This window comes from Microtus oregoni, unplaced genomic scaffold, assembly GCF_018167655.1.
Source record: "Microtus oregoni isolate MIOR12 unplaced genomic scaffold, Mior012 000081F_ref0000091, whole genome shotgun sequence".
In the NCBI taxonomy this organism is placed as follows: Eukaryota; Metazoa; Chordata; class Mammalia; order Rodentia; family Cricetidae; genus Microtus; species Microtus oregoni.
In genome coordinates this window covers 259,454-280,478 of record NW_024544541.1, presented here as the reverse complement: position 1 = coordinate 280,478, position 21,025 = coordinate 259,454, and the positions used below count along the sequence as shown (strand labels likewise).

Genomic DNA, 21,025 nt, shown 5'->3' with positions numbered 1-21,025 from the left:
AGAAACTGGATGAGCGAACCTTTATGGCATTGGAAAGAAATTCAGCATAGAATAAATACAAGTAAAAATAAAGAAAGCAAAGGTGCAGGAGAAAGAGGGAAGGGAAAGAAAGGGGAGAAAGGGGGGAAGAGGGAGGTGAAAAGGAGGGGCGGGAAGGGAAGGAGGACAGAGAAGAGAGGACAAAAAGCAAGGAAGGGAGGGGGGAGGAAAAAGGAGAAGATAGGAGGAAGCACACAACTTCTCTAAGGAACAACAGTCAGTAAACAACCAGCCAGTGAAGCAGCAAGGGTAGTGGTGGGTGACTGATAAGCAGGACAGATGCCAACAGCAAGAAACAATGGCCAGCCCAGCAGGAAGCCACAGTAATGAGGTAAAGGAGACAAACAGCAAGCAGGTTAGATTGCCAGGTACCCAAGGAGAGCACAAACCCTATGTCATGTCTCCTGGGAGATAAGACTCCTGGAAGAACCTCACACCTATGGGAAGGTTCCAACAGGAACACAGGCCCCACAAAGGTACATAGCCTTGCTTCACCACAGTATGCCCCAGCAACTAGGATCCCATCAAACCTGCTTAATAACAACAAAAAAGAAAAACTGAGGCAGGCATCAGGGGAAAGTGAGGGGAAGAACAAAGGACTGGGGGGGGGGGGGGGGAGGACACAAGACATGACAGACAGCATGAAACAATCACCAGCACAAGCTGTGGCCAGACCACAGCTGCTCCAGGCTCCCTGAGGAGACTACTCTGGCCTCAAAGGCTACGTCAACTACACATGGAATTATTAAGTGTCTGATATGAGCAAGCAAAGGAGACAAGACACTGTGCTTCCCACTCATTCTGTCTCCATGCCACCATCTCTACAAGCTGTTTCAGTTTCTCTCTCTAAATTCATCACCCAGGTAACCTATTCCAACAGACTCAGAGAGGCCTTCCTTCTCACCCTCTCAGAGCCGTATGTGGCCTCACACCTTCACTTCCCTCACTCCTCATTCCACTCCAACTTGCCTCTGTGTCAACAACACTCCGCTGACACCATGTCACAAGGTCAATAAAAGCCTCCAGGTCGTCAAATCCAAGTGTAACTTCCTATCTGATTTTACTCAACTTCTTAAAATTATCTTTAGCTATGTTCTGTCCATATAATAATGCCACCCAGACAGCTACATAGAATCCACAGCCTGTACATATGCTAAATGGGAAAACTAATCAGGTAGCAGGCAGAATTAAGGTTGCGAATAAACTCGCCTTACAACAGAGAAACTACTCCTGGGTTATCCAAGTGGGCTCAAAGTACTTGAGCTAGGACTGTGGCTTTCCCACAGGGCACTCACCCAGCACAACCCCAGGACTGTGAGGAGGGAGAGAGGAAGGCACTGAAAATAACAGGAGGAGGGGAGGAGCAGCAGTGTGACAGAGAAAGAAATGTGACTACAGAGGCAAGCTCTAGGTTGCTGACTTTGGGGATGGAAAAGGGGAGTCCGGAGCAGAACTCAGCAACAGAACACTTGCCTGCCACACACAAGGCCCTAGGTCTGATCCCCAGCATGAAGGCAGAGTGGGGTCTGGAGAAAAGAGCCATAATCCAGGGAATGTGAACAACCTTCTAGAATGGTTCGGAAAGCAGAGTCTCATGAAAGATGTGTGACTGAACGAGCTAAGCCAATACCTCACATACAGAGCCAGCTAAAAACGACTGCATTGCTTTAAGCCACTAAAATTGTGACAATCTGCTGCCAGCAGCAAACAAGAAACCCAGGTGCCTTTTCTTGAGGGGGAGGAGGGGAATGTTCTGATACAGGGTCTCATTATATAGCCTTGGTTGGTAGAGATTTCTATGTAGACCAGGCAAGCCTCAGATTCATAAACATCTACCTGCCTCCCAAATGCTGGAATTAAAGGTGTACACCATCTAAAGCTAATCTTTAGGCTCCCCTCTTGTCTTTTTCTTTCTTTGGAGGCTGTCTTAGAACTCACTCTGGAGACCAGGCTGGCCTCAAACTCAGAGATCTAATGTAGGATTCCCTCTGTATACTATGAATATGTTTTATTACCATTAGTTAAGAAAGAAGCTGCTTTGGCCTATGGCAGGGCAGAATAGAGCTAGGCAGAAAAAATAAACTGAATGCAGGGAGAAAGAAGGCAGAGCTGGGCAGATGCCATGTAGCTGCCCAAGAAGCAAGATGTGAGGTAACAAGCCACAAGCCTTGTGGTAAAATATAAAAATAACAGAAATGAGTTAATTTAAGATGTAAGAGCTAGCTAGAAATATACCTAAGTTGTTGGTCAAACAGTGTTGTAATTAATATAGTTTCTGTGTGATTATTTGGGTCTGAGTGGATGGGAAACAAAAGGGCAGTCTCTGCCTTCTGTGTGCTGGAATTGAAGGCATGCACCACCATGCTTAAACTTCCTTCTTGAAACACTCAGCTTCCATCTCAGCCCCTGCCCAGCTCAGTCTCTTCACTGGCTCCTCCTATGTCCTTCTCAGATACCTTTCACATTCAGAAGACCTTACTCAGTCTGCAGTTCTAAATATAGTGGTGGCTCTGCACTATCCATGGACCATTCTTGGCTTCTCCAGCTCCACCTCAAGACACACCTACTTCTCCAGTCTCCCATCTGTTACAGGACCTCTCTAACATTCTGACCATCCCCAAAAGCCATGGAGCAAACACAGACAGTGAAAATAGACTCCATACACCTTCTGTCACTCACTTCCTCAAAGCTCCTCTTCCAAAGGCTGACCATTATTTGAAAATGGAACCAGATGGTCTATCCTGCCCACCTCACCTAGTTTATCTCCCAGAAGGACACTCTGCTCCAATCAACAGGGTCTCTCTCATTGTTCCTCAAACAAGCACATCCCAGCCAAAAGCCTCTGTTCATGATAGTCCCTCTTGCTATGAATCTATTCCCCCAGGCCCTCGGGTAGCTAGCCAGATTTCTCAGCTCACCAGGCCCTTCCTAAAGGCCTTTTCTATAACACACCCTCTAGAGCCCCCCCCCCCACCCCAATGCTCACAACCTCAGTATCCTGTTCTCTCAGTAGTCTCTGAATCTCTTCCCTACTTGTTAATTCACACAGTCTGTCAGGAAGGCCCAAGAGTGTAGGGTTAAGTCGGTCCCTTTAGGGGGCGGGGTTTGCCTCGGGCGTTTGTTGATGGATAAATCGAGCACGTGGAGGCTGCGCCCTCCCTTTTTCCCTGTCTCCTGGGAAAACGGCTCCACGCTGGAACCTCGGTTCTGTAAGTTTGTTTATATATTAAAACTATATATATATATATATTCTTTAATATCTGCCTTTGCAATTATTTACGCTGATACACAAGAGAAGAGGGGCTTGTCTGTCTGGTGCCTTCAGCATCTCCAATCAGTGCCTGGTAAACAGCAGTACCTCAAAAACATTACTGAATACATAAATGATATAAATTCAAACATTAACATGCAATCAGTAAACACAATATTGTGAATGGCTGCCAAGAAAGGCCTAACATAGAACACAGAAAGAGAAGAACCAGGTCACAAAACTGCACATCTAACAACTAGCACAGAAAAGTCTGAGTAGTGATTTTATTTCTGATGGTACAACCGTCTTCTAGGGGTACATCAGTAAGTAAGAAAAAGAAATCCCCTTTCTGAGGCTTCCAGTTCTAACCTGGCAAGCAGTCCTCTTCACAGAGGCTCTTGTATTCTTACTTCATCCTCCCTTTTTCCCGCCTTCTGTAACTGGAGGGCCTAATGTGCAGTAGTGAGCCGATCTCAGGCCTGTGTCCCTCCTAAGAGCTTGCTGGTACCTGGGGTTTGGAAGTACTCTTAGCTCCTCTCCTCTACTTCAAGTTTTCCAAGGGTAGTTCTCATGGATCTTTTGATTACTACTGGTAGCTTTAGTAGGTCAGGCAATCTAATTTTCAGGGTCAAGTTAGAGTAGCCTCTAGAACAGCAACTCCGCAACTCAAGCTGATAGGCTCCTCATTCATTTATTCAGTAAATAGTCACTACATAAGCACTCAAGATCCATCTATGAGCACAGCAAAGATTCTTTAACCACCTAGAACTCCCAGGGCAGCAGAAGTAGAATCCAGAGTTAAAAGATGCAAGCTGGAGGCAGAGAGATAGTTCAATGGTTAAGAGCACTTGTTGCTCTTGCACTAGACCCAGTTTGCTTCCCAAAACTCACAACAACTATATCTAACTCCAGTTCCAAGGGATCTGATGGACTCTTCTGGCCATAAAATAAAGATGAATCTTTTTAAAAGTAAATGGTATAGTATATTAGATAATGGCAGATGCCAATTCAAAACACTTAAGTCTTAAGTCTTAAGACTTAAGTCTATCCTCATTTACGAAATAAAAACACACAGCAGATTCTCTGAATTGCTTGAAGAATGGACTATTAAAACTTACTGGAAATTATCTTACTATAAAAATTTGGTTAATAGTAATTAAAACATTTATCAGAAATGATTCTTAAATAACCAGTTAAAAAGCCTAAATTTTGTTCAATAATTTAAAAATGAAATTCTACCATTCACATTGGTAAGAATCTTATGATATCAGGAAAGGGGATCTGTCACCACACAGCTAAGGGGTGTCAGGAACATGGGAAATAACTATACTTGTCCTCAATCTTCCAGATCTTACTGTATTCCAAGCTATTTAATGTACTCTTTCTCAGAAATAGGAAGCAGGTAGCATTCTTCTGTTCTTTCAACTTGTTCTTACCTTTAATAAAGACAGACATATGTAAGTGCTTTTTCTCCTATGTGCTATGGTCTATCCGAAGAAGTCCCTTACAGCTTTCTGGATAAGAACCCCACCTGGCAACAGCAAGCCTTCCTCTGGGGCAGCTTCAGGAAACAGCCTATCTTCCACCACAAAGAACAAGATAGGAGGCTCTCTCCACCCTTGGCCTTAGCCTTCTGGCTGCACTACAGTCTCCTTCAGAGGAATACAAGATAATGTCCTCTCCTTTATCAGCAGTCTGTGTGCTACCTGCTCTTGCTATTCCCTGATCTCAAGTTCCTCTGCCCAACTGCTTCTCTTCCTTTGGGCACTACAGGTAGCTATCTCCACCTTCACCTACACAGTCCTGCAGGGGAGGTCTCTGTGGCCAAAACCTAGGCAGAATTTGAGTCCAGTTTCATTTAGCTCTCCACTCATTTTATTGTCATTCTAAAGGAGTTTGTGTGAGGAGACGTCGCATGTGTAAGAAACAAAACAGAAAACAGCGTGTGTGGGCAAAGGGGAAGGCTGACAGTTCCCCCAAGTTTCCCCTTTTCTCCTCAAATAGAACTGCAAGCACCTTAAATTTTGCCTTTATTTCAATTCTCCATCTGTCATGGGACCCAACAGAGAGCATCTAAGCCTTTCTATCTAGAGGAAACCCCCATATTCATCTCACTCTGACCCACCACAGCCCACACAGCATTTTGCGGTTTGTTTCCTTTTTCTGGAGATGAGGTCTCAAGCCTCCATGGCCTCAAATTCTCCTTAGCTGAGGATGACCTCGAACTTCTAAATCCCCTGCTGCTTTCTCCGAGTACTGGCTTTAAGGCATGAGATTATGTGGCACTGGGTTCAAACCCAGGGTCTTGGTGCCAGGCAAACACTAAGCAACTGAGCTTCACACCAGACCCCACCTGCATCCCCAAAGCAAAAGGACTTCCATGTCTGTGCTGCTGACCCTTTTCGGCTGACTCTCTAGGAGCATCAACACTGGGAAACTTGAGTTATAGTTTAGGAGCTTTAAAAAAAAAAAAAAAAAACACCTCAGCAGGGTTTCATAATTAGGAAGCATCTGGTAGGTTGGAGGCAGGGAGACAGGTCAGAAGGTAGGTTATGACATTTGGTTTCAGGTTTCTGCTGCCTTCAGCCTCATGGGCCAAACAGAGATACAAGAGTAGAAAAAGGAGACTATCCTTCATGCTTTCCCCAAAAGATGTCAAACCATCAGAAAATGCCTCCATGAACCCTGATCCCACTCTTCCTTTAAAAGACCTTCCTATATAGAACAGTTAAACTTTAAAACCGCATTTGGTATCATCCGTGTGCTTACTAAAGTAAGACTTGAGAAAGGTTCATCATGTTCCCTGTAGCCCAAGTTCCCCAAAATAAACCTGAGTGGGGTGGGAACAGCAAACCTGAGACTACAGTCAAGTCACACACACTTCTAGATTGAGCGTCTCCATCTGAATACATGCTAGATGCAATCAGGTGCTGCACAGACACTCCAGACATCTGGTACACACCAGTGAGCCAGACCAGCCCATGCAGCTGAAGAACGCCAGCTTCCCTCTCCACCTCAGTGCACTGGTGTTGCTTCTCATCTGCAGAAATCACCAGCACCCGAAGTCATCTGGCTACTAAAGGATAAGACGCTTTAGCCCACTTTGCACAACATGGTTCTAAATTGCATGTAAATACTCTTCAGCCTTTTCCAAACTGAATTTGCTCTCTGGCAAAAGTCCAGTAAGTTATGACCTGAATTAGAGGACAATCTTTCCCATTTCATCTCCAATGCTAAACAGATACAGAAACTTAGAGGTAAGACCACAAACTCACGAGCCTGCCCTCTTCTAATGTGCTGATCCCACCAAGGCCAGAGGCTTGTGAAGGGATGAAAACATTCTGGACTTTGGATGTGGGGGTTACTGTACAAGTAACGGCACAGTTCACAAACAAAATTAAGGGATGATTAACAGTAAAAACAAATTGCAATCAAACAGCAGAGCTGTGCCCTGACTTCCCCAACTCTCCCACACTCTAACTGTTAGAGAGGCTTCAAAGGTCCCTGGACACCATCACCTCCAATGGGAGGAGGCCAAGCAGCCCAACTTCTCACATGACACACCTGATCAGGAACAGAGCCAAAACGTGGGTGTCTCCTGCACCAGCCCTGCATTTGCACTGGGGCTCTCAGCTCAGACTCTGTGAAAAGATTATCAGGGGTCTATGAGCTTGAAATGCTTCCCATCTTAACTTATCATCTGAAACAGTAACACCAATCACAAACATATTCCAACACAAAAAGTCATTGTTCAAGTCTATGGTTTGTGATTATATTTGTCCTGGCACCCAAGAGTGTCATTTAAATTCTTGTTGGACTAATGAGAAAAATCACAGAAGTGAATTTAAGACTAAATGGCGTATTTGTACTAGGGCCTGATGGACTTACAGAAATACTGTACAAAAACCAGTTTATCAATAAGGAAATAAGGTAGAACTGCAGGGCACAGGGCAGCACCACAGGCCAAGTTACAAAAAATGGAGAACAGTCCAACCCGTAAGATATTCAGCCCCAAGAGACAGGTTTGTTTAGGCAAAGCATTATCCATCCCACCCATCAGCACTATCCGCATAAATTTTGTTGGTTATGAAGTTTCTGTGAGTATCATGTATCTGAAACTATACTAACAGCAAAAACTACAATAAAAATCAACTGTAAAGCTGAGCTCCATAAATTAAAGAATTTAGTTTTCTATGGATGGTTTTATCTATTTCATTCACTCAAGATGAGCACTACTGAGCAGTGGCTATGGGCCAGATGTTTTTCTAGGTGCTACTCCCTGAAGTAAGATTGTAGTAAGTAGCTAAGACCTAAACCGAGGAAACTTCCTACCTTTAATGAAGGTTCCCACCTCGGCATCTGCTCAGATTCTGAAAGCATTACCTTCTGCAGGTGAAACTGCCTCTCTTGCCAGTCCTCAAAGGCAACCCAGCCTGAAACGAGCAGTCTTCCTTGCTCGCTCTCCTCGCCAGTGTTGCAATGTAACAGACCTTGTCTACTTCTGCCTCTGCAGCTGGGAGCCTACAGACTTAACAACAGGCGGCTCTCATCAGAGTGCTGAGAACTGTATTTAGCCCAACTGCCACACAATTATCAGGTTTAACTTGACATGTGATAGTATGTGCTGTGTTCAAAGATCAGACGGTGTCCCTCTTACAAACTGGCTCTGTTCCTGCTGCTCACATCTCCATTTCATGTTTTCATTTAACCAGAGCAGCTCACCCAGACTCAGAAACCAACGCCACTACCTCAGACCACAAAGCTACCCAAGACAAAACCTCCTTCAAAGGTAACTAACTTCCCAGGCCCTCAAAGCCAAGCTATCGTCATAGCCTTCCCGACTAGAGCACTGTATGTTCCAGTTGAACTCACACTCAGGAAGCACCAGAGTCTTAAATGTCTCCCAACACCGTGGTTTCAAACTTCATAGCTAACATTACATAATAGACCAGCAAAGCCAATCACTGACAACTAACTGCAGGCCTGAAATTGTAGCTTTTTAAAAATATGCAAAGAAAAAATTAAAAATACAAAAGTACTGAAAAATATATGCCTACACACAAAAACGATTATGGAAATTTTAAAAGTATAAAGCACTTTGCATTTAAAAATGTAAATGAAATACAGTAATTCCCATGGTTTTATGGTCCATTTTTTAAAAAACTAAATACAAAAAGCCAGGAAAGGAGTTCACGATTTCACAGGGTCTCCTCCTATGAAAACATGAGAGGTGCACTCGTGTTTTCTCTAGTTGCCGACAGCTGGAAATGTATCATCTGAAGCTACACTGCTTGTTTCTACAACAGAAACTGTTGTTAACACTAAGATGCACCACAGGGTTAGCGATCTGGCTCAGTATTTAGAGAGCATTTACTGCTCTTCCAGAAACTTGGGGTGGATTCCCAGCACCACATGTCGACTCATAAACATACTTAATTAAATCCAGTTCCACGGGCTTTTCTGGCCTCCTCCAGGACCAGGGACACACATGGTACACACACACACACAATACACATAATACATGCTAAACATTCATACATATAAAATAAATCTTTTTAATTCATCTTTTACAGAAAACCTTGAAGCTGACACCAACATATGATGCCACTTTAGTAACTGAATAACAAAGAGGAACCATTTTCTTACTCTAGAAAAACTTTGTACCAAAAGAAGAAACAGAATGTTAATAGTTCAAAAACAGTAGCATGGGCAAGCAACTTGAACATTTCATTACAAAAGGTTGCTGCATGAGTCTGTCTATGGAAGAATGCCATCTGAGACTGAGCTCCAAGACTCGGGAATGCAGCAGTTATGTTCTAAGTCAATAGCTAATTGATGACTAAACCAAAGAAACTCCACACTGGACAACAAACCCAGAGCGGTAACACTCAATTCTGAAGCAGTCATTTGCCATCAGAAACTTGCATTAGCATAGTTATTTCTTGCTCTGGGCTTCAAAAATACTGACTCAGGATGCAAAAACCTTGTAATAGCTCATCTAAAAAAAAAAATACCAATGACCACAGACAGATTTCCAGTAAAGTGCACACCCACCTGGGCAAGATGGAGCATGCCTGTAATCCCAAACATATCCCAGTCCTGAGGCAGGAGGATCATGAGTTAAAAGCCAGCCTGGGCTAAGTAGCCCCTATCTACGCAGAGTGATAAAATAAATGTGCTGTGCTCCTTGCATCCTCCGTCCTGGAAATAAGAACCAGGCCTGGACACCAAGTTACACACAGGTATGGTTTCTACTGTCCATGTACCTTCTTCACTTCTGGAGACTGCCATTACTCATCATTAAGAGGCAAAGTGTTCATATGGTGGCACATGCCTGTAATTCAGGAGGCAGAGCTGGCCTGTACGACACAGCCAAGTACCAGGTCAGACAAGGCTTCACTACAAGATTCTGTCTCAAAACAAACACTTTTTAAAGGAGTCGATGAGACGACTTGGCAGGTAAAAGCACTTTGCCAGAAGCTCTAGCAGCCTGAGTTGGAGCCCGAGGACTCAAACTACACGGTGAAAGCAGAGAACTGCTTCCCAGTTGTTAACATCCTCCACACGTGTCTACACGTACACATTCTCTCAAATAACAAATAAATGAAATTTTAAGCATATTTAAAGAATGAAGGTATGGAAAGATGGCTCTGCCCACAAAATGCTTGCCACATTCAGCATGAAAACCTGACGTCAGTCCTTCAGCACACATATCAGAAGTTGGCATATATACATGCCTGTAATCCTAACACTGGTAAGAAAGAAAAAGAAGGGGCCTGGGGCTCACTGGCCAGTTAGTCTTGCAAGTTGGTGAGTTTCAGGTTCAGTGAGACACTCTGTCTCAAAAAGTAATGTGGAGAGAAACTGAGTAAGACATTGGGCATGTGCATGGCCTCCACATACAGACACATACATGTGTGCAAGGACACACATATATACATACACACAAACATGTAATATGCACATACATCACACACTAAAGCAAAACTATTTTCCTAAGAAATGAATGGTACTAAAATCAAATCACCATGCAAGACACTATATACTTATAGTCAAACAATTCTATACAACAAAAAGATTAAAAGTCACTGAATAACTGCAAGATCTTGAAAAAGAGTCCAGTTGAAAAATGCCATCATCACCTATAATCCCTGCACTTGGGACATTGAGGCAGGGTAGAATTCAAGATGCAGAGTTCAAGACCAGCCCAAGATACATGAGATCCTATCTCAAAAACAAGAAGAGGGGCTAGGGGAGAGAAGAACACTGAGAACAGAGGCAGAAGAAGGGGAATAAATAATAATAACAACAAACAAAGTAACAGTTCTTCAGGACAAAGCAGAAAAGAATGTAAGTTCCATCACCTGCAGAGGCTGCACACCCCACACACTTTTTTCAGCCTGAGCACGCTAAGAAAACTATTTAGCATCTCCATATGTCACACTTCTTTATCTATACTACAAGGGTAATCAAACAGCCTACTTCATAGGATTAATTCAAGGGCTAAGAGTATTCATGAAGAGGAACCCACAGTGCCTACCCTACAACCAACCATAGACACTGGCTTCCATGATTGCTACCGTAGCCATCAGCATAGATCCCTGGGAGGCCTCAGGTCTCAGGAGCACTTCTATCTACCCAAGAAAGCACAGTCTAAAGCTGATTTGCTTCTAGACACAACATTCCATTTCTTCTCAGTTGCAAATAACACTGAAGAAGGAAAGGAAATTATATAGCCCAATGGGTTAGGGAAAATTAAAATAAACCAGGGAGGTGGCACACACATTTAATCCCAGCACCTGGGAGGCAGAGGTAGACAGATCTCCGAGTTTGAGGCCAACCTGTCTACAGAGTTCCAGGGCAGTCTAAAGGGGGAAAAAAAAAAACAGAACAACATAAAGATAAAAGTGGCTGAACTAAGACAAGAATCACCTCATCAAAGTAACCTATAGCTTCATCAAACACTGAGATATGCACACATTACACACACAAGAAATGAAGCTAGGAAACAAACTTTACAGACCAAGAGCACTGCCGTGACTCCATCACTCAGCTCTTTCTACCTACACTTCCGCATCTCTAAAAGGAAACACTGCCCACCTTACAGCATTATGAGACTTAGAAATAATTTGGGCTGGGCTGGAGAGATGGCTCAGAGGTTAAGAGCACTGCCTGCTCTTCCAAAGATCCTGAGTTCAATTCCCAGCAACCACATGGTGGCTCACAACCATCTGTAATGAGGTCTGGTGCCCTCTTCTGGCCTGCAGACATACACACAGACAGAATATTGTATACATAATAAATAAATAAATAAATAAATAAATAAATATTTAAAAAAAATAAAGAAATAATTTGGGCTCAGTCCCTAGCAAATGCAGGTACTTAGTACATGGCAGCATCTGAGTAGAAACAGTTCTAACTCTCCAGCACCACAGTATGAAACTGGATTTTCTCAATACAAATGTTTAAAAGCAAGTCTGAGTAAATGAACTTCTCAGAAGTACAAATGAGTCAACTGGACCCAGGATTCAACTGTGAGGGGTGAAGGGAGACAATCACAGTGGCTGAGGAGGACAGCTGCCATTTCTCGGGCAGCTCCAGTGCATGTCCTGTTTTGCACAAGCTGCACAGTGAGATGGGAACACAACTTTACCACACACTCAGCTGCTGTCAGACCATACACCTCCTCCAGGAAAGAGCCTCTTGTCCCAGGAAGTGTGATCTTAAGAAATGTAGTCTTTGTACAAAAACCTTCTCAACAAGCCACCTGCTTCACATGGTTCTCAACCAGAACACAGTCAACTAGTCCACTCTGGAAGGAAAATGGACTCTTAACTGCGTACGACATTAATGGCACAGCACTCCATAAGCCTGCACAGGGATTTCATGAGCAAGGTAGACTGCCCAGGATTTTCCTCTCCTAGGAACACAAAGGCCCAGTGAGAGGTACATCCATCTAATACCATGAAGACAACAGGAGGAAGAATTCAGGAAATGCCCAGTCAAACCAAGGAAGTGGACGCCTACAGAACCACATCGACTTCTTCCTCCCTGTGGTCCAAGCCAGTCGTTAATACAACAGGGACAGGTGTGGTCCCCACCTTCACACTGAGCAGCCCTCCCGTTCTTCTAAAGCCAAGAAACAAAGAGCAATGCCCACTCCAAACTGCAGGCCATCTTTCCACCCAGATTTCCTCAGTGTGGAGCTGACAAATCACTGCAAGAATGACAGCTCGAAAGGGCGCTGTCCATCAGCCGTGCCACCTCCGCCTCCACCCCTTCAGCAACACACTCCCCTCTGTGCTTGCTGCTGCAGCAACACCTGCACAGAACACTCTTACTTGTTCTCCTCTAGACCTGCAGTTTAATATTTCAGCTGTCTGAAAGGGGGTCAACAACAGTAACCCACAGCATGGGAGAAAACAGGGAGACTCCTTACTCTTTAATCACATCCTCTAAACACTGCTGTACATGGTGGCTCATGCCCGCGATACCTAAATTTGAAAACCTAAGGCAAGGGGTCCAAGAATGAGCTCAAGACCAGCCTCAGCTACATATCAAGACCACACATAAAGTCCTCGATTGGCATTTTATAACAAAGCTAGTATGTTAGAAAGTAGAGCATGTAAATAATTTAGATTTAGAAGCAAATATACATGTGAAAGTTCCATAGCAAAACCAGTCACTCTCAGACTTGTGAGCCCACTATCAGTCTCTAACTTCACTAAACCACACTGACAATTTCTACTCCTTATGAAACGTAACTGGAGAGCATGTTTACTTTAATGTGTTTGTGACAATGCTAACTAAAGCATTAAAAAATGTTGTGTCAAAGCTGTCTCAGAGAGCATCAAAGAACACTGAGTTTCTATGGAATTCCTAAGAGAATTCCTACAAAGCTTCCAAAGTTTACTGTACTGTAGACAAGTGAGATAGTCCACGACTAAGATAAATTTTCAACATAGTTACTGTTTTTCAGGTCTAAAACATAAGAAATCCTTAAGTAAAACATGCTGGTTAGAACTAGAAGGGGCTAAGCAAATACCGGCCACGATAAAGCAGCTGTCCACGGAGAGCAAGGACCACCCATATGAGTGAGTAAAACACATACTCAAAAGATCTACTCAGTTGAGACAAAGCTACGAAGCTTAAGGTTCTAATGAGTATTTAAAACTGCAGCTTGTGAAGTGAAGAAATTCATCCATACAGCTTCCCACCACTCAAAACAAAGAGTCAAAATGAAGTCTCAACAGACATCACTGTTCCTTTTCAAGCCCTGCCAAATGGGAGGAAGGAGCTGTGCTCTAAGCTAACTTAGAAATAAAGAGTAAACCAACAACACAAATGGATTTATGCTAATGTGAAGTAACCAGTAGCCCCAGTCATGTGAATCAAAGGAGAACATGACTGACAGACACACACCCAGCTCTCATCACCACAGTAACTGTCACCTTACACTGGAAATGGATAACATCCACTTTCTGCTACTACCCTACCTTAAATACCCAGATTTCAAGCTAAAACTTTAGACAACGAAACAACACACAGCTAAGATTCCCAAGTTAAAATTTACCAAAAAAGGAAAGTTTGCCCAAAAAGACAAACTTTCCTTCTATCTACTCCATCAATCTACTCTTTACATAGATGTCAAATGTGTGACCTACATTCTGGCCTGCAGTCCTAACAGAAACCATATTACTAAAGCAAACAGTCAATACTTGAAAGAAGCTCTCTCTCCAGATCAAAGGACTGATAAGCCTGTCCCCAGCTCTATATACCGAATCTCCAGCACACTGTTTTCTGTGAAGCACTGGGACTCTAGTCATTCACTTGAAACAATACAGAACTCATGCTGAGATGCACGGGTAAATCAACCATCAAACGCAAGATGCTGCTTTAGTGAAGTCACGTGCAGTTTACAGCTCTTAGCACAAGCCAAGCACACCAGAGACAGGTCAAAATCCAAGATACTTATGTCAATTTGAGATTAAGAATTCTTTTCAGCCAGGTGGTGGTGGCACACACCTTTAATCCCAGCACTCAGGAGGCAGAGGTAGGTGGGTCTCTGAGTTCAAGGATGGCCTGGACTACAGGATAGTCAGGACTACCCACAGAGAAAATCCTGTTTTTTATTGTTGTTGTTGATTTTAAAAAAAAAATTCTTTTCATTGACAATTTCCATGTTCAAGCTATTGAATTTGAAGCTAATATAAAGTAGCACTATGCAAAACATCATAAAGAGTTCACCCATAAGATAATATGCCCTTAAGAATTGAAGTGTATCTACCTCATTAGTGTTCCAGCGGTGCCTCTCTTTGGGTAAACTTGAACATTTCGGCAGACATTCAAGCAGCTTTTTCGGTAAAAAGATTTTTACATGACTACTATTGCTGTTCCCATGATCATCTATAAAGAAGAAAACAGTAAGTTCAGAGAAAGAGAAAGTCTCCTTTAAGTACACTGACAATGTCAAAAGCAGCAGCTCTGCTTAGCGGCTGAGTTCAAGAACATAGTTCCTCACCTATACACTCTGGGATGGAGGCAGCAGGAATCTGCCTGTGGGGCTCTGAAACAGACTGAGCTTTACTCCATCATATGCAAGCAAACAGAAAGTGCCCCAGAGCCGCCCAAAATCAGATTGTTACTTTAAAGGCTCTTTCAGTGCTTTCAAGAAACACCAAAATTTTAAAATGATTTAACCTCATGAAACCCAGAAACTGTTTATCAACCAAGTTAAACGTGTCATGGTTTTCAAGTTTGAAGAATTATAATTACATGTGGCTTTTATTTATAAACTAAACATGACTTTGTCTTCTATAATACAAAAGAGATTTTCCTTTCTAAAGGAAACCACAGATTCTTATAAGGATTTAAGCCTGTGGTTAACTAACAGGTAATACAGAAGCCGGCCTTTCTAGGCTGCACCTTAACAATTCATCACTTTAATTAAGCTGATTTTCATGTACATGTCTGCAGAATTAATGCAGTCCATTAGATGTAACTCTGTCTAAATGAGTCACAGAACTCATTACTTCTAGCCCAGACAGCAAATCTGACTACCTGATGCTTTGTAGATCATTTCTTTAGATAGCATTTATTTCCATCATTTATTCACATATCATTTACTTTTCCACTCCTGTAAAGAAATCCCTCCCTTTCCCTGACTCCAAATTCCTTGCCATATGTGGCAAATTCCAGTCAGAGTTTCCAATTACCCACTCCAATTTTTTACGCTGAATGAAATCCCCAGACGACACAAGGGGCCATACACCTGAGCCCTGGGGACAGCGTGTTACAAAGTTAGACTCCAGCTGCTCCACCACGGGCTCACCAACTTTCACAAGCACCCACCAGAGTCACAGCCCACACCTGTGAGGGTTCTGTGCCTTTCTGCCTGTGTGACCTTGGGTAAGTTACTCAGTGTTTCCAGTTTTTCCACATCATGAATCAGAGAATTCGGGATCGTTTAATTCTCCCTCAAGTACAAATTTCTATAAAATTTAAGGTCCTTCAGCAACAGCATGCCTTACAAATCAGCAGCTTTACAGAGGTCCACAGGTACTGCTTAAATATTAATTGAAATACAGCAATTATCTGTCCAGTTATTTCTGTACTTCTAGTTAATACTGTCTTTTGAGGGATAAATAAAACAACAACAAAACTTTTCTAAGGTTACAAAATTCCCACCTGAACACTTCTCATCTGATTAACACATTTCTTTTTCTCTTGGAGAAGGACAGAAGTAAATATTAGGCACAAAAATAGTCTGAGAAAATCTACCACATCATGCAGAATGCTTTACAGGAATTAACTTGAGAGTCTTAGCCTACTATTTTTTGGTCCATGAACTACACAGCCAACTGAATTATAAACACAACTGTGCAAGTCTCCAGCAGTGAGAAACTGCTGACATTGCTCTTAGGAGATCCAAAATTACAAATTAATACCAAATTAAGATTAAACTTAAAAATATTGCTTAAAATCAAAAGGAAATCAACTAAGAAAAAGTTAATAGGACGTTCTGATTCATTGCTTACTATAAAGCCTTTATAATTACATGTGCTCTTGCATAATCCCTGTACTTCATCCTCCAGGGAAGCATATAGGTCAAAAAATTTAAAGTACAGAAGACAGAAACACATGAAGTTTTACCTTCCTGCTTTCCATCCAATGTGGTTTTATTCTCTCTTTAAAAGAAAAAAAGTGACATACACAATTTTGAAAGTAGAGGTGAAATTTGAACATCTATATTCTATTCAATATATATGGGATATCTTTTATGAGAATAGCACTAGGCTAGTACTCAGTCGATGCAGAGATACCTTGTACATGAACAGCCATCTTCCTGAGAAAGCTATCTAAAGCAGAACAGAACATTAAACCCTAACTTCTGTTTCCATTTGTTGGTCACAACCCATGCTAAACTCCTGTCCGTTTAGCCTCTTTAAGAAACCTGGCTGCCAGCAGTGAAAGTCAGAGTGACAGGAAGAGAGAAACAGAGACAGAATGGAGTGTGTATAATGTGTGTGAGAGAGAATGGTGAGTGTGTGTGTGTCTGTGTGTGTGAGTGAGAGACAGACAGACAGACAGACAGACGGAATGGAGTGTGTATAATGTGTGAGAGAATGGTGAGTGTATGAGTGTGTGTGTGTGTGTCTGTGTGTGTGAGTGAGAGACAGACAGACAGACAGACGGAATGGAGTGTGTATAATGTGTGAGAGAGAATGGTGAGTGTATGAGTGTGTGTGTGTGTCTGTGTGTGTGAGTGACAGACAGACAGAATGGAGTGTGTATAATGTGTGTGAGAGAGAATGGTGAGTGTGTATCTGTGTGTGTCTGTGTGTGAGAGACAGACAGACAGACAGACACACACACAGAATGGAGTGTGTATAATGTGTGAGAGAATGGTGAGTGTGTGTGTGTGTCTGTAGGTGTGTGTGAGTGAGAGACAGACAGACAGACAGAATGGAGTGTGTATAATGTGTGAGAGGGAATGGTGAGTGTGTGTGAAATGTGTGCATGAATACAAGACAATGTTGAATGTGTGAGAGAAAGAGAAAAAATGTTTAATGTGTGTGAGAGAATGTTGTGTATGTGAGAGAGAGAACATCAAGTCTGTGTGAGACAGAATGTTGTGTGTGTGAAAGAGAATGTTGAGTGTATGAGTATGTGTGTGTGTGTGTGTGTGTGTGTGAGAGAGAGAGAGAGAGAGAGAGAGAGAGAGAGAATGTTTGTGTTCTTGTTCTCAATAATACAACTGCTTGAGGAAAAGCTTCAGGCTTTCAATTTCACTCTGACAGAAGAGACAATGGTGTGTGGACCCAAAGGCAAATGTTTTTAAAGACAAAAGCATAATGCTATGTGGGCACTATCTCAATCAAGGCTCCACCAGAGCTTGCTACAGAAGAGAGCTATGAAGCAGCCCTGCACAGTAACCCTATGTTCATGAGGTGAAAGGAAGGATTGCATGGCCGGCCAGCGGGTCCTCTTGCTCTGCTTTTCAAATGCATCATTTTCAGAATTTTAGGTTTATGCTGAACGGTAAGCCAGGTGCTCTTAAGAATCGTAATGATGGGTAAATGCCCTTCTCCCAACTTATGAAGAAGTAAGTTCAATGCTAGACAGAGTCAGAATTCAGAAAGTTTAATGCTAAACTCATACTCCATTCTTTAGGGCCAAGTTTAGCACAGTAACAAATTATTCTCCTAAAATGTCTGGGTTCAGTTTCCAGCACCAGGGGAAAATAATACAACTTCAGTATTAATGGTTAAAGTATGGTAACTGAAAACTTTGTTCTTATGTTGGAAAAGAACTGTTCACAAAGTGATACTGCATAAAAATGTGTTTTTAATTAAAAGCTACTGTTTAATTTTTTAGAATAGCTGTAAAATGATTAAATAACTGAACATATGTGCCAGTTTTAAAATGCCAGTAATAGTATCTTAACACTAAAACTAAGGTATAAACTGGTTTCAACTGCACGTCCATATTCAACCCAAACAGTTAAACTCTGACACTGCAAAGTGGGAATGTCAACTAAATGACAGACAAGCATTTCATTATCGTTATCTAGCAAAACACATGATACATGACTTCACAATATAATTTCCTAACCTACCTCACAATAAAAACTTAACTGGTGGGGCTCTTGAAATTGACAGATGATGTGCTTGGCTGACAGCTATAATTCTAGAGAATGAGCCAATCTTCCTCGTCAACCTTCAAATATTTTCAAAATTATAATTTCAGAGTCATAGTGTAATTTAGTTAAATCTTTCTAAAATGTATAAAAATGTTCACTCAGCTAACTGGAGTCTAACTTTCAGTTTTGTTTCTAAAATTGAGATTCACATTGCCAAATCTTTGACTAAAACACAAAGAAATGCATTTGGCATGTTTCTGGGGTGCTCGAATTTCTGCAAGCTAAGTCCTAAGTATATTAACTAAACTAGTCTGATAAGGATACCTCCACTGTCTTTCCCTTTGCAATAAAAATCTAACAGTTTGGGCCTATGAACAAGGAGAACACCCTGACTTAGGAGAGGGATGGTGACTTGTCCGTCTCTGGACCTCTAGAAAGACCACCACACCAGCTCCACTGCAGCACAAGTCCATCGGCTAACTCTCACAGCGCATGTGATCAACAGTGTGGAGAGGAAAAACTAAAAGGCAGTTCCAGTTCCACACTTTTCTGCTTGGCTCTAATTATGATGTGCTTAGATTTAACTAGTGGGATCAGAACTGGCTCAGGGAAAGGAGCACACACTGGTGTGTTCCAGGCAGCACAGCGCTCATAGCAAAGCACTGCCGTGACCAACCTAAGACCTTCCAATTCCTGTCCCCAAACACTGTCAGAACAGGTGCTGTTCTCTTCCAGTCTAAGAAGGAAATGAAACCCAACATAATTCTTCAAATGGAGTTTTAGTGATTAAAAGCAGTTAATAATTTTAAGTAGCAAAGCCTGAATAGTTTTGTTATTTAACAACCTCTCTTTCCTCTCTTTGTGGAGTTGTATAAACACCACTCTCACCCTTCCTAGTCTTAGGTGGCCCATAATTACTGTTTTCTTCTCCATTGTGTTATTGCATCATAACCCAGGTTCTATGAACTCCTATTCACTCTACAGTTATATTTCAATATAAAATATGGGACAAGAACAGAAAAAGAAGAGGCACCAAGGACTTGGGCTGCATTCACCTAGGCTTTGGGCACACTCCTGTACTTTATTTCACTCAACTCCAACTTCAGCAACAGGTGCTTAGGTTTCTATTACTGATTGGAGGAGACATTCATGGAGGTCTATTGTTAACAAACCAGGTACCCAAGAAGGACTATATACTGGGCTCTCTTGTTTAATCCTCATGAGAAGATGTGACATTTTAATTACCACCACCACCACCCCAGCTCTGCAGATAAGGAACTTGAGGGTTCAGACTAATTTAGCCAAGATCCACTGTTACAAGTAGCTCAACTGGGATTCAAAAATAATCTTTGGTTCCCACAGAACACCAGCTAGTCCTATTCTGTATCACCCAGATGTACTATGGACTCCACAGTTAAGGAAGTGCTGTATTAATACCAACATTTGCAGACCTTTCTGTGTGGCTGGATCCATCGCTTTAAATCCTCACAGAAGGCTCATGAGGAGAGCATTATTTGTGTTGCCTAAAAGGATTAAGTAACTCATCTAAGATCACACAGCAGCAAAAGGCAGAAGCCCAGCTTCCTAAGTTCTGGTGCAGGGCTGTTTTCACCATACTAGGGAAGGAGTTATCTGGCTGCCAAGCCCACCCATTCCTGAAAGTCAAAAGCTTTTCAAATCCTACCTTCTATAGGTGGCACGGTGTTGAGAACACAGTAGGTGCTAGTTCCGCAGAATACACTTTGGGAAACGCTCTAAGGAAACAGAAAATAAAATGTAAAACTAATCTTTGAAAGAGACATATACTGGCTCTTCTGTGATATTCCTGCCGAAGATGCAAAACCTGAATCTAACCATGAGGAAATATCAGATAAATCCAAACATGGGCATTCCACAAAACAACTGGCCTGGGATCTTTCATGTCAAGGCTTTGCAATTGAGAAAGACTAAGAGCCACTGACAGCCATCTGTGACCAAGGAGAATGAAGTGGCTACTGAACATGCACCAGAGTTCTGACTGAATGATCTTTAACAATAGTCAAAAGTGAAACAGGATTTGGGGATTGGATGTTAGAAATGCCTCAATAATTTCCAGGCTGTGACTACTGTAGTCAGGGAAGACATACACAACACAGCATTTAAAAGTGACGAAGACATTAGCATCTGATCTACAAAGAGCTGAGGTAACAGTGCTTTGCACTGTAGGCTTGGGAGCATTTCCCAATAGAAGACACACGTGAGAACATGCAATACCATGTGGTTTTTATTAGAGTACACACGTGCTGTGCACAGAATAAACATATAAGAAGCAATATCCATGGCATCCTCATCTGCAGTCAGTATCAACATTAACCATGTTCCAGCAACACAGCCAACATCTCATTCATACAAAAGATTCAACTGAAAACACCCCATTCATACAAGAGACTCAACTGAAAATACCTCATTCATACAAGAGACTCAACTGAAAATACCTCATTCATACAAGAGACTCAACTGAAAACACCTCATTCATACAAAGACTCAGCTGAGCGCCAAACAGCATTTGTAGAAGAACAAGAGGAGGAAGTCAGAATATATGGACTCTGCTCTCA

At 42.2% G+C, this 21,025-nt stretch overlaps 1 protein-coding gene across 13 annotated transcripts in view; it reads right to left on the bottom strand.

Annotated features, from left to right (window-relative positions):
* Nucleotides 1-21,025, bottom strand: part of LOC121441719 (calmodulin-binding transcription activator 1-like) — an 840,008-nt gene that overhangs the window by 792,483 nt on the left and 26,500 nt on the right. For 12 of the 13 annotated variants that reach the window (XR_005973498.1, XR_005973497.1, XR_005973499.1 and 9 more), the window contains exons 2-3: nt 20,116-20,185; nt 14,577-14,695 (exon numbers count right to left, since the gene is read on the bottom strand). Coding sequence is in view for 10 of the 13 variants with exons in the window: in XM_041642950.1 (XP_041498884.1) it covers nt 14,577-14,695; nt 20,116-20,185 (189 nt within the window). In the remaining 3 variants the exon portion in view is untranslated. The remainder of the gene's footprint in view (nt 1-14,576; nt 14,696-20,115; nt 20,186-21,025) is intronic. The other variant, XM_041642952.1, reaches the window with a different exon arrangement.